At 40.0% G+C, this 14422-nt stretch overlaps 1 protein-coding gene across 3 annotated transcripts in view; it reads right to left on the bottom strand.

Moving 5' to 3' along the window:
• The window catches only part of sema3ga (sema domain, immunoglobulin domain (Ig), short basic domain, secreted, (semaphorin) 3Ga), a 28721-nt gene extending 18420 nt beyond the window's left edge, over positions 1–10301 (bottom strand). Inside the window, exons 1-3 of one of the 3 annotated variants that reach the window (XM_017722200.2) lie at positions 9778–10301; positions 5628–5687; positions 3497–3619 (exon numbers count right to left, since the gene is read on the bottom strand). In XM_017722200.2, coding sequence (XP_017577689.2) covers positions 3497–3619; positions 5628–5679 — 175 coding nt within the window. In that variant the 5' untranslated portion in view covers positions 5680–5687; positions 9778–10301. The remainder of the gene's footprint in view (positions 1–3496; positions 3620–5627; positions 5688–9777) is intronic. The other 2 variants (XM_017722202.2, XM_037535949.1) reach the window with 2 other exon arrangements.
• Between the last annotated feature and the right edge of the window lie 4121 nt (positions 10302–14422).

Genomic DNA, 14422 nt, shown 5'->3' with positions numbered 1-14422 from the left:
GCTAATTTCACAATCTGGAGGCTTAGTTCAGCTTAGTAGACCCCAACACTAATCTCATCCAGCAATAACCACACACTTAAACTGTATACCCTTCCTCTAGCGTAGTGAAATCAATTACTCAGTATATTAAAAAGCAATGTGTTACATGTGTTAGAGATCAGGTGAAATGAGAGAGATGTAAATACATTCTAAAATAAGGAAAAAATCACAGCCAGCCACAGGATTAACAACTATGAGACCTATGACCATTCCATTCTATGTGGGCTTTGCTTGAAGCACAAATAAAGGGAGCATTTTAAAAGTTCTGGCACAACGAAAAAACAGGAAAAGAGAAAAGAAATTGAAAACTTGGCCAGTAACCATATGTCAACCATATCAGTCACATGTCACATCACACCGACCCAAATTGTACCTGCTCTGTGAGGGTCCATGGGGGTCCTGACCACTGAAGAACAGGGTAAAATACAATGGGCTAACAAAGTATGCAGAGAAATAGATGGACTACAGTCTGTAATTGTAGAACTACAAAGTGCACCTATATAATAAGTGGAGCTGATAAAATGGACAGTGAGCATAGAAACGAGGAGGTGGTCATAATGTTATGCCTGATCGGTGTATATCATACTGTGCAAAAGTCAGAGACCACCCTTCATTTATATTTGATTTTCAGTCACAATGGCCATTAAGTACATTATTCCTGAGGAATATATAAGATATATGACAACGCACTCTAATGTGGAAGAACGGCAAAAAAAATAAGTGAAAAAAAAACAGGAGTCATTTCACTGAAATTTGAAAAACAATTGAAAGATACAGAGATCAACTTGGTTGAACGCTAAAACCATCACTGCCTGATAACCAATACTTTCAGAGATTTTACTGTAAGTGGTAGGAGAAAATCAAGCCCCACTCTTGCTTCAGATCTATTTATTCTTTTGTCACTTTCAGAAGACAGTCGTTAATGTACTTTTTCAAGTAAAATTAAGGTTTAAAGTGAATTGCAGATATTGTGAACTGCAGCAGATATTGCTTTGTGAAATACATTGGTTTGTTTGGGGTAACTCTACTTTCTCATTTACAGCAACACATGACTCAGAGCTGTAATCACACCAAATAGGTGCAACTGCCTTAGCATCTGTGGTATAATTTTGAAGCTCTGACACAGTAGGAAAGCATTCATTTCTCTTGCCACAGTTATGTGCGGCACAGTTCGAGGTGTCAAAACCAAAAAGAGTACGATTTTCTATGACTCATTCACTTAATTCCTATCTACACACAGGCATGTGTTTAACTCATCTTTCAGTCTGTTTTGTATTGTAATCATAAACCCTTGCATAGTGTGTGCATGTGTGTGCATGTGTGACGGAGACTGACAGTCAGTATAATAACTAACTGTTTGGAATTACTTTGATCAAAGCTCCGTTCACACATGAGAATTAGAAAAGAGTTTGCTGGGAGAATCCCTAAAAATCTTTTTCACAAAACAGAACAGAGCCATTTCAGTTACTTATACAACTACAGCTAGTCCACATTAAGAGAACTAGGGGAACATTTAGGGTGAAGGACACAAGCCACAGCAGGATAGTTGCTGAATATAGTGACTGGTACAGTATAGGATTACTTTACTCATTATTTCCCTGAAAATGTTAGATCATTACACATTATTTCACCTCTACATTACTCTATAAAACCCATACAAATCTATAACAGAAAGTAATTTATATAGAAAGAAATAGTTAATCACAGTAAATAGTTAATCACACACTGCTCTGGACAAGACAGTTTTTCTGGATGAACAGTTGATGCTAAATGAAGAACCAGAGACTAGCCAGGTAAACCAGTTCAAAAACAGCTTTTTTATAATACAATTTTCTTGAATAAAAAACAAAGTCTGCAGAGTTTCTGAAAATAAATCTAACCTATTTAGGTGAGGATGGGATGTCTTCAGCTATAATCCTAAGTCCATAATCATCCATTAGTTTCATACTAGCATGATTAGATGGAGTTTACAGCAACGGAACGTTTTTTCCTGATGTTGCACTGCTCATATTCACAATCCATATCATACAGTCTGCCGTCACAGGCAGCACATATGTACACATATCATGCAGAACGACAAATGCTAATAATATATACAACACTTATTTGTAAATGCAATAATCATGTTCTTTAAAAGAAAGATTAAGGCAAGTTCTTTAAAAGAAAGAGTAAAGCGAGTTTAATTAAGCCAGTAACAGTGAACATGAATTGAACTGTTACACTACTTTAACTGAAACACACTACTTTGTGCTGCATTACTCCCAGTACTGGTGGTGCAGTGATTAAGAAGACTCCTTATTCTGCCACACATAATAAAGCGCTTAATACTGTATTATGCATTGCAGAATAATGAGTATTTGTGGAGTTAAGGAAACGCAAATGACCACAATAAAGTCACTGTTTCCATGCTTTACATCACATCTCAGAACAGAAATCAAGGAAGCTGCTGATATTATTACAAGGTCTTGAATGCTTGAACAATGAAGAATGTGTGTAGTATGGAGTTGCTGGAGTGTGTTACGCAGTGGGTATCCATCCCCCAGTCTTGGAGGCAACATCCACCTTTTGTTGTCTGTAAAAACTGTTTTGCAATTTACAGGAACTAAACTATAGTACAATATGTGTGTGCGTTTATGTGTTTGTGTGCGTGCGTGCAGTCACATGAATGAATGAGCAATTAAAGACAGAGAAAGAGAAATACTGAGAACCAGGTTCACCCAGTCAATCCTGGGATGCAAACCCGCAACTGGAAGGTTCACCACAGTGGCAGTTCACCACTCCTACCACTAGGCTACCACCTGACCACATTCAACGAATCAATGCTCAAAGACCTTCATCCTTACATTTCAATATTTAGCAGATGCTTTTATGTGTAGTATTTATGCTTATATATTTAACTTATTATTTTATCCAGAGCAATTTACAATTTAGGTAACTATAAAATTAAGAGTCTCTTATTGGAATCTAATGGTTATGAGGTTCTGCAAGCCGTTAACATAGCCATTAAAATAACATAATGGATTACATGCTTTTCCTGCATGCTGGAAAATGGGATTCGATCTAATTGTTCAGCAAGGAATCAAGCCTTACCAGAAAGAAACAGTACCATGTTTTAGACAGAATTAAGACAGACATGCATTTTGGAAATCCATGAGTCTAACAATGAGCTTAATACACACATTGGGCATATATGTCTTGATACTATTTTCCAACCCAAAATATTGTGATATTAAACTGCATTGATTTTTTTTTTTTGATCACCCAGTAATATCAACCCCTTAAGGACTTTGGCTTTGTCATGTGACCCATGATCTTACTTCCTAACCCCCACCTTGTCCATTTACTTTTACCTATGTGACAACTAATGCATTTTTCCCAGTTTTGACACACTAACACTGCAGTTAGTCAATAAATCTGTGCATTTGAGGGCTTATGGTTCATGTATGTGTGTGCCCACCTTTAAACGCTAGAGTCACTCTGGGGGCTGAGCGCAGGGTACACTTCACTTCACACACACACAGTGTCAGCAGCAGTAACAGGAGTTTAGTTCCCATAGTGCCCACAGACTGCCTACAGACACCTAAACAAAAGAGAGAGACACTCAGGGTAAATATATCACTGAGGCACAGACCGGAACATGCTGGACGGCATAGTGCGGACCAACAATGAACACGAGGAGTCAAAAATAACTGCTGAAAAATAAAAGGAAGAAGATTCAGAAGGGCTGCCTGAGAAAAGGCCGGACATGTTGAGTCAGTGCAACTTCACGCTGCTGTACTGTATGTTTTTCCCCAGAGCCATGTTTCTTCCACACAATAGGTGCAGCAATTATTTGTAGAAAGAGCAGTTACGAGCGTATTGCAGTCATGTTGCCTCTTGCACTATCACCTGATTTTCTAAGGTCACCTTAGCATGATGACATGCTAGTACAGTTATTACCCACCTTTTTTGTACAGCACTCTCTTATGTACCCTCTCAGGCCTTTTATACTCAGCAAATCTGAGCCTGAAACTGGGGCTTTCACACTTTCTTACTTTCTTATTTATCAGAGAATTCGTCCAAATTTTTCACTATTTTATTAATGTTAGCTAACTTTCTCCTCTGTCTCGATGACAAGCTAACTGACATGGGCAGATGGCAAATTAGCTGAAGTACCTTCTATGCAATGTGTAGTTGTTGTGATACAGGAGAAATCTCAGCAATTTCATTATGCATTTTATTCATTAATGTAAGTCTAATAAGGATAACTTAAGATTAGTTAACTAATTAATCAAGTAGTAATTTTTAATTGCACAAGCAAAAAACCCCTGTTCATGTGACTCCCTGCAGTATGAGGACCCCCACGTATGGAATTGCTGTGCTACACTGTAGACGAGCACTGTGTGCATCAGTCTAAAAAGGGTCAGCGTGTAACAGTGGCATGTCAAAAGCCGCACCCCTGTGAAAAACAGCTTAGAATGGCGTGCAACTCCAGTGGCGTGAAAAACCAACACTGCCAAAGCGAGCTAAGCTGCTGCAAAGCCCTGTCACATTGAGGCACTTTATAACTTTTAGCAGAAGATCTCCCCCAGGCCTGCGAAGCTGGCATGCCTGCAGCCCATTTTAGATCTGTTTCCATTAGTTACTGATCCAGGCCACCGTTTGATGACATCACTGCATCGTCAGCGAGGCACAGGCATGATGTCAGTACAGCAGCCACAGCAGGATGCAGATTTTTACCCTTCTTTTCACCTTATAAAACAAGTGACAGACTAGACTAACTGGCAGCAGTGAGCAGTAGCAGATGTCACGTACATACTTTGAACAATGCTTTGCTGTCATAATAAACACTAGTGTTTGGCCTTGGTTTCTTGCTTCGCTTCCGTAGCTAAAAAGGAAAAGGATAGATGGCTGATCATTTGTGAGGTTCAGCTTTTGTTCATCTGGACTGTTATGTTGTTTAGTCAACGAGTAAAATGACTTAAAGGAGAGCTCCACCTTGTTTGTTTTAAATTTCTGCTGAATTCAGTCACTGAGACGTAAACAAAATCTTTCAGTGTGACTTGATTTGAAATGGTGCTGGTTGAGAATTTTACTGACTCGGTTTTCTTTACAGTGGTGATGACAGGAAATGGGGTTACAATGTCTGTGAACCTACATGTGTCTTCTGAGTTTATATATGTTATGTTGATAAGCAAATGGCTTTCAAAAATACTTTTTATGCCAAAAATTATATCTCAAAACTATTGTAAACAATGCCACGTTCAGTGTATTCATGACCATTTCAGGTAATAACGTTCTGTGAGGAAGTGTTTAGAGGCATTAAACTCTTCAGATGTCTGGTTCATAACACCACCACTGTGAACATTTCTGACTACATGAGTTTCTCTAGAACACAGCATTTCACATCTAGCCTGAATGAGTTTGTTTACATATTAACAATTGACTTATGAGTGACTTATAAGTTTTGAAATCAGTGGAATTTCCCTTTAAAGTGCTGGTACCAAGTGGAGTATACAGTACTTTTAATTCCGTAAACTTGTATGTGAGTTACAGTTTCACAGTGGTTACTGAATTAATACTGAAAGAGTTATTTATATGTGCATTACCTGACTTCTTGCTGCTCTCCAGCCATTGAATGGATTTCTTGAACTCCATCATCTGCACACCTAATTTAATTTAATGAAGGACTGATTAGCTGGACTACATATTAGACAGCAACTGTAAATACTGCATTTGCTTGAAGAGAAGTTTGGAAATGGTTAAGCTTACAGACAGACATCAATCATTGATTTCTATTTGTTGTAATAATAATGTTTTTCTAAACAAATAAATGTTTACTGCCCAGGAAAACAGGTTTAAATATAATCTTCTCAGATGGCCTACAACTTCTGCACAGTACTGTATACACACATATAAACACATCATGATGTATTACCAACGTGACAGCTCAGCTAATAAACAAAGTTCGGAGTCGACAGTGGAAACTCTATCTCCTGTATATAAATCTCTCCATGTACGGCCAAACAGTGGGCCACTAAAGAAGGCGTTTGATTCCTCTAATCCTCTTCCAGCTGCACAGGTCCACCACGAGCCCTGGCAGCTGCCTTCATTTCACACTCTGTGCGCATCTAGAGGCTTGTCCCGGAATGCACTACGTGTCCCAACTGTGGGACGATGAAGAGAAGCAGAGATGGATGAAGTAAGAGTGTGCAAGGAGGCGTGTATGCGATGGTGTGATGAAAGAAAAGAGGAGTTAGATAGTGGAGAGGAGTGAATGTGTGAGGTACACTCACTCAGTGATGGCTATCACTGTCCTGAGAGAGATTCAAATCGCACTTGGTCAGAAGTTGCCATGGACGACTAGTAAAAACAGCAAAGAAGTTGTGCGAGCGCACCAGGATGGACCTCTAGAGGGAAATTCCACATTAAAAGAGCCTGAATGCATTTAGGGTAAATGATTCACTCCCCAAGGGCCTGAAAAGGCAACAGGCCTTTCTCATTGCCTATTTCTATCTTTCCTCTCTTTATTTTTCTTTTCATCTCCTCAGCCCTCCTTCCCTCTTTCTGTCTATGTAAACTGCTCTGCTTCCTGAGCGCTGCACTGGCTGCAGATCAGACTCCTTCTACATGATCAGATTTGTCCTTGGCTGCTTCTCACTCGGATGTTCAGAAGCACAGGTCGCACGCTCAGGTTTTTTTTACATGTTTTCTCTGGCACTGATCTACAGGAGGGTGGGGCAGACACACGCGCAAAAGTTCTAAACACACATGCTCACACTAGTGCCTGACTGATGTATTGTTTGGCTGATATATCATTCAGTCATTTAGGACTGGATATCATTCAAAGGTTTTTGATATTGACACCTTGAGTTCAACACACTGTTAGAAATAAAGGTTCTGTGCAGGTACATTTTTCATTCATCAAGGTACAAACAATGTAAATGTACAACAGTGGTTTTAAAGTTCAATTGTGTACTTTAATAAGTTCCCAGGTAAAAAGTATGATATAATTTCAACACACAATATTACAAACATCATTTCAGTGGATTATGATACAAGTATGTTCCCTGACTAAAAGTACCAAGATGTACCCTTGAGGTTCCACCCCAATGACAAGAGGGGTAGCACAGTGACAGTTTCATACCTTTATTTCTGAGAGTGTACTATATATTATACTATATATACTGTGCTGTGCAAAAGTCAGAGACCACCTTTCCTTTATTTAATTTACAGTCCAATTCACCTTTATTATGGGGTCCATTCTTTTCAGGAGATCTGCTTTCAGTTTTTCAAATAAATCTGTAGGGATATTTTTCAATATTTCCAAACTGCAGTCTTTGAAGTGAATTGCATTTCCTCCTTCCCACAATCCAAGTAATCCCAAACACTGTCATTGATGTCCAGGTCTGGACTCTGGGGTGGTCAGTCCATTGTTCTGAGAACGCCACTACTACTTTGTTTAGTTTTTTTTGGTCTATTTCCTTTTTTCAATGACAGCACATCTTTTCAGACTCATAGTGTTGAGTTGTCCTCTCACCGTGGAAGGATAGACATAGACTTAGACATTTTCAGATCTGTAAAGAGAGGGGCTTAATTTTCTCCTTTGTCTTGAAGATGAACGCTTTAAGTTTTGCTTAAAGTTCTGCTGGTGACCATTTTGGTGGTTCACCAGTCATTTTCTCATCTTTTAATTATTTTTCCCCTACCTTATATATCTAATCTCCTCAGACATGTCTCCAAAAGAATGAATTATTTGTTTTAATGGCCATTACAACCAGAAATGTTTTGGAAATGATATTGATACTGTTTTTAGCTCATTATAATTAGTAAACATTTGCATAATTTGCATATTGATCAGATCCTAACTCTGACAGTCTGAAGTTCAGCCGGTCAGTCACATAACTCAGTCACACACACACAGGCTACACACTCACTGGCATATCCCTGTGGAAACACAAGCCTCAGGCTAAGAAAAGGAGGTCAATGAGGGTCATGTTTCCACCTGCTGAGGTGCTGAGGTGAAAGTCCCCATCCCCACCTAATTAGCCAAGATTTCTCTCTTTACCCCCCACGCCCGCCCCCGCCTTTCTTACACACAAGCCGATGAATCAAAAGGTTTGGAGCCAATTTCCTTTTGATGTGAATGAAAATGAAGATAAGAAAGCGTGTCCTACTTTTCTTCCAAAAAGCTTCATGCCCAGAGGGAAATAAAAGTCTTTTTCAGGACACATAGGGAGAACTGAAGTTCTCTGAAGGTGCCCACAACTAGACTACAGGTAGCAGGACTAAACTGCTTGATTTGTGCTCGCTAGAAACTGTATGGGTCAGTTTGCCACACATGGACTGTGCAACTTAATGTGTCCACTCTGCTTTTGTGCACCCTACTAGCACTTTTCTGTTCCATCATTAAATTCTTAAAAACGACAAATTGGAGTTCCAAACATTATAGAAAGACAGAAAGAGAGAGAGAGAAAGGAACACCTAATAACCATGCAAGACCTGGTGGACCAACAAAACTGTCACCATCAGATAAAAAGTACTTAAAGCTTTCACAGGTGTTTCTGTCCATCCTTCCACTGTGAGAAAACAATTCAATGTTATGCCTCTGAAAGGATGTGTAGCTGCCAAGAGGCCCTTACTGAAAAAAGGAAATCACTCAAAGAAGCTGCTGGTGTTCTCAGAACAATGAACTGACCACCTCAGAATCCAACGTGTACTTAAGGCCATGTTGACTAGGCATTAAATAAATGAAAGGCTGGTCTCTGACTTCAGCATAACACTGTATCTTTCCCTTTCAGTGGAGAATGTGGTGCAGTCCAAGACTAGGCTTAATCTTTGTCCGGGAAATTGACCATACAACTATGTTTGCATAGATTAGCATTAGTAGTTCACACCAGTGTTACTGCTTACTCTTGCAGGGTTCAATATAATGAATTTTCTATTAAACTCAACACCAAACAACAATCAGAAAGAGGATAAACATCAGATGAGAGACTACAGACTCAGAAAGACACACATACACATGAGATTTGTCCCATAAGTAGTAACAGAGTAGTTTAATTTAAAGATTAATTTGTGTAAGTGAAATCTCTCTCTCTCTCTCTCTCTCTCTCTCTCTCTCTATCACACACACACACACACATACTCTTTCTATTGATTCTGATACTTATGGACCTCTTTGTGTGCTCTGGTTTTACACTAATATGTTCCAGGTCTCTCTGAAGTGATGAATTTGTTAAGTGGCCTGTTTGCTGCTTTAACACTTAAGTGGCAATTGGCAGGTATAAACTGTTATATTTTCATGTATGCATGCATTATGGATGAACAGCACTCTGCTGGAATGGACGGAATATGAATTATGAATACTAAAAGCTGAATCTATGACGTCCATTACATCTCTCTCCACATGGGGCATTTATCACAAATGGGTCCTTCCTTTTCTCTCTCAAACATGAGATTGTATCACTGCATTAAATGAAGAACTCACACTTTTGAACTTCAGTTTTGAGCAAAACTGAAACAATGTCACTGATTTCACAGAGATTTCACATTTACACTGTAACTTACATTCACTGTGTGGACTGTATGATTCAGTTTACAGTCTGTACTGGCCTGCTAAACTGCTAAATCCTTCCACATCAGTGCTACAGTTATATTTACAGCGTTACTTCACATAATCTACTTCGACAAACTTTAGCAGCTACGTAAATACAGCCCAGTTGAAATAAACACAAGGACAATATATAGTTTAGTTACCTTTTTTGTTTCTTTCTATCCTCTCTGAGAGCCGGGGGCAAAACCACAAGAGTCCACAGTGACTTTGAGGCGCAGGTAAGATGTTATCGCTGCATTCCTCTAAACTCTCGGCGTTTCAGCTACTGCTCTGTGGAAAAAACTCTCAAATGGCTCAAATGTGTGGTGTTTTTCATTGGAATCCTCTTGTCGTGACCAATACGTCTCAAAACGTCTCAAAGTCTCGCTGTGTTGCGATAAAGGCAAAAAACATGCAGTTTGTGTACTCCCTTGGCGGTTGTCTGATTGTCTGCCCTTATCTGGGAAGATAAAGGCAACAAATGTCAAAAGGTGTTTGGCTGCTCTCGTGAGAACGCTCACAAAAGCGGACTTCTCAAAAAGGAGGGGGAGAAAGGCCTCTTGTCACGCCAGCCGTCACTCTGTGTACCGCAGACTCCGGGCTTTAAGCCGTGGCAGGTGTTCACCGTTGTGTCCCAGTAAAAGTCTCCCTGTCTAACCACACAGCCACCTTCAGGCGTTATTTTTGACACCCGTATTCCGACAGGACCTAGTTCACGCTCTGAAGTTAAGTACCGAATCCCAGGACAAGGCACGTGAGTCTGCCATCCAATCACAGCGCAGAGGGGGCGGTCTTTGTCGAAAAACGGGTGTGGAACAAAACAACGCCTCGACAGCTCCGGATCGACCGTTAACGGGCGAAACACGACAAAAACATTTCATGAGTTTGCAGGTAAATTAATAAGCAATACCAACGTTACTCTATAAAACCACACAATGACGCAATCACGTCAGAGAAACTTAAAACAGACATCTTTCACATTTAAAGTTACTCACCAGATAGTCTACTGACATGTTAGCCTATACAGTTAACGGCCACAGAGCTGCTTAATTTAGTGCATCTCTGCTGAAAATGTGATGTATTTTTGGCAGTTTCTAAATTCAGAGGTCTTCTGTAAAGCATTTCATGATCTTTTGGTAAAGAAAACTTTTCTGCACTTTGTTCTGCGCAATAAGTGTGGCTTTTGCAGGACACACCGCTGATCATATCGTAACGGTCAGCATTACTAACAATGTTCTGCTGTAGTAATTTACAGTTGTGGTGTATGGGCCGTTACCCCAAAGCTCTCTTTTAAATGACAGCTATCAAATATTTTGAACGAGGGCGCAAATGCCCGGATGAAACTGTTAAAACCAGGCACAAGAAAGTGTCTGAAAATTCCCCAGATTCTTCACTTAGCATTTGGGGGACCAACGACAACGGAGACAAAAAGCCACCGAAGGGGGGAAGGGTCTGGTGAAAAGACTTTCTCCTGCACGGAGAGTCAGTAATGTAGTCTCAAAGAGCCTTTGGTGTCTATTCACTTTGTGAACTGCGTGGCCTATTGAAATGTCACTGCGTATTTGCCAATGAAGCTCCCTGCTGTGTAATACTGTGTCTGCGTGTCTTCAAAACAAACGGCCACCAATGGAGAGACTACAGGCCAGCTCCACTTCCATGTGTTCCTTAACAGTGCGCCTTCCTTTTACTTTGCAGGGGCGGGGAGTACTTTTATTAGGTTAAAAGCACTTTTCTGAGTATTTCCAAATAAGACTTTTGCTTAAGTTTAATCTAAAAGTAACATGGTCAATCAAAAAGTCATCTGCTAACACTGACTTCCTTACACAAAAAACATGGTTCTTCAGGTGTTCTTTAGTAACGACTATGGCTCGATATAGAGCCATGAGCACTCAAAGAACAATCTGCTTGCTTAAAGGCTTCTTTGCATGGTGAAGTGGTTCTTTAGACTGAGGGAGGCCTATATGCTTAGTTCTGAATGACTTTTTTATTTAATTAAAGAAACAACAACTTGTGAATTACGTCGGTTATCAGTTTTCACTACCTTGTCAACGTGTCATTCCCAGTCAGTTGTTCTACAGGCTATTTTTCTGTGATTTCTTTGCCTCATTGACTGCTGACCCTCAGCGTTTGAACAGTAAACTCAGTCTTTGCTGTGTCTGCAGGCTTTGCACTGTGCCTGTTAACTGTCTGCTTTCTTTCTTTTTGCCATGCGGATGTGGAGGTGGTTTCTTGTCTTTCTTTCTCCTTGTAGGAGGCATCCTTTATTTTCCTCAGAGAGGAAGTGACTAATGTGAGCTTTAAGTTCAGGTTTCCGTGTGATGTTCACCCACAATGGCATTGAGCTCCATTCACAGAGCCCATCAGTCAGAGTCAACAAGCCTGCTCTCTGTGACACAGGTCATGTGATCTGGTCTGAGTGTAACCATTAAATGGTAGGTATAACTATACATACATACTCATATACTTACATATGTATATATTTATTTAAACCACCTCCCTGTTTCTGTACTCATTTACCATTTTATCAGCTCCATTTTGCAGTATGCGCACTACAATTGCAGGCTGTAGTCCATCTGTTTGTGTCTGATCCACTCATATCAGTGTAACACATACTAACATGGCACTACATCAGTGTCCCTGCAGTGCTGAGAATGATCCACCACCCAAATAATGCCTGCTCTGTGGTGGTCTTGTAGGGGTCCTGACCATTGAAGAACAGGGTGAAAGGCTAACATAATATGCAGAGAAACAGATGGACTACAATCTAATTGTAGAACTAGAAAGTGCACCTATGTGGTAAGTGGAGCTGATAAAATGGATGATGAGTATAGAAGAAGGTGGTTTATGCTGTGGCTGATCGGAGTATATGTATATGTATATATACACTATATTTCCAAAAGTAAAGTACCTCACTCGTCTGCCTTCACATGCATATGAAATTGAGTGAGATCCCATTCTTAATCCATAGGGTTTAATAAGATGTCGGTCCACTCTTTGCAGAAATAACAACTTCAGCTCTTCTGGGAAAGCTTTCCACAAGGGTTAGGAATGTGTTTATGGGAATTTTTTACCATTCTTCCAGAAGCGCATTTGTGAAGTCAGAAACTGATGTTGGACGAGAAGGCCTGGCTCACAGTCTAATTCATCCCAAAGGTGTTCTACTGGGCTGAGGTCAGGACTCTGTGTAGGCCAGTCAAGCTCTTCCACACCAAACTCACTCATCCGTGTCTTTATGGACCTTGCTTTGTGCACTGGTGTGCAGTCATGTTGGAAAAGGAAGGGGCTGTCCCCAAACTGTTCCCACAAAGTTGGGAGCATGACATTGTCCAAAATCTCTTGGTCTGTCCAAAATTGTCCAAAATCTCTTGGTCTGCTGAAGCATTAAGAGTTCCTTTCACTGGAACTAAGGGGCCGAGCCCAACTCCTGAAAAACAACCCCACACCATAATCCCCCCTCCACCAAACTTTACACTTGGCACAATGCAGCCAGACAAGTACCGTTCTCCTGGGAACCACCAAACCCAGACTCGTTCACCGGATTGCCAGACGGAGAAGCGTGATTCATAATTCCAGAGAACATGTCCCCACTGCTCTAGAGTCCAGTGGAAGTGCTTTACACCACTGCATTCGGCGCTTTGCACTGCGCTTGGTAATGTGAGGCTTGGATGCAGCTGCTCGGCCTTGGAAACTCATTCCATGAAGCTCCCTACACTCTGTTCTTGAGCTAATCTGATTAAGTTTGGAAGTCTGTAGTGATTGTGCAGAAAGTTGACAACCTCTGTGCACTATGCACCTCAGCATCCGCTGACCCCGCTCTGTCATTTTACGTGGTCTATCACTTCTTGGCTGAGTTGCTGTCGTTCCCAGTCACTTCCACTTTGTTATAATCCCACTGACAGTTGACTGTGGAATACTTAGTAGTGAGGAAATTTCATGATTGGACTTGGCATCCTATCACGGTACAACACTGGAATTCACTGGAAGTGATTGGAACACCTATATTCAATGATTTGGATGGGTGAGTGAATACGTTTGGAAGTATAGTGTATATGTATATGTGTATTTTAATAAATTTGTGCATTTGTGAATTAAGTCATTTTAAGGCCTCTAGATAATAGCATTTATACACTATGTACACTGTAGAAGTTATTATTGTACATAAAATAACATAAATATTAAATATAACAAGTGATTCCAATCCTTTGAACAGCAGTGTAGGTTGTGTTGTGTGTGAATGTATTTGTGAATTTGTGGATTTACGCACCTTACCTTACCTTGTATGAAATTATATATAAACTCAGTCAGTGAATGTTTATTTTAATATCAAAAGCTTGGCGCTCTGATCAAAGAAATAGTATGACAAAAATTAAATTTACTTTATTTTACACTTATCCTAAATGTAGTCAATCAGCCAAGACATATCTGGTCTCCAAGTTTTGCTTCTTTAGTTTGTAACTGGAGCTGAAAGGCTAACAATGTTAACAAACAGTGGAAGTCAGTAGTCACCCAAACCATTTCCACAGTGGCAGTTATTATTAACAAAAAAGTTTGAGCCCCATTGTAATGTTAATGTTATATATGCTCCCACTCCCAACTGAGGATGAATAATTGCTTAACTGGCTCTTGTCTAAAAGAAAAGTGAAGTTAAAATAAGTAAGAAAGTGGATTCAGGTGAACAGGTCAATATATTTACTTGCATCTTGGTCAGTTTAGTTCAGTTGGAAATTATCACAATTATCGTTATGTGATAGGACCAAATACTAAATGAAGACTGAATACTAAAAAGTTTTAAAAGCTTGCAGTTGGTGC

This window comes from Pygocentrus nattereri, chromosome 28, assembly GCF_015220715.1.
Source record: "Pygocentrus nattereri isolate fPygNat1 chromosome 28, fPygNat1.pri, whole genome shotgun sequence".
Classification (NCBI taxonomy): Eukaryota; Metazoa; Chordata; class Actinopteri; order Characiformes; family Serrasalmidae; genus Pygocentrus; species Pygocentrus nattereri.
The sequence above is the reverse complement of the archived record's forward strand: the minus strand, read 5'-3'. Positions and strand labels throughout refer to the sequence as shown.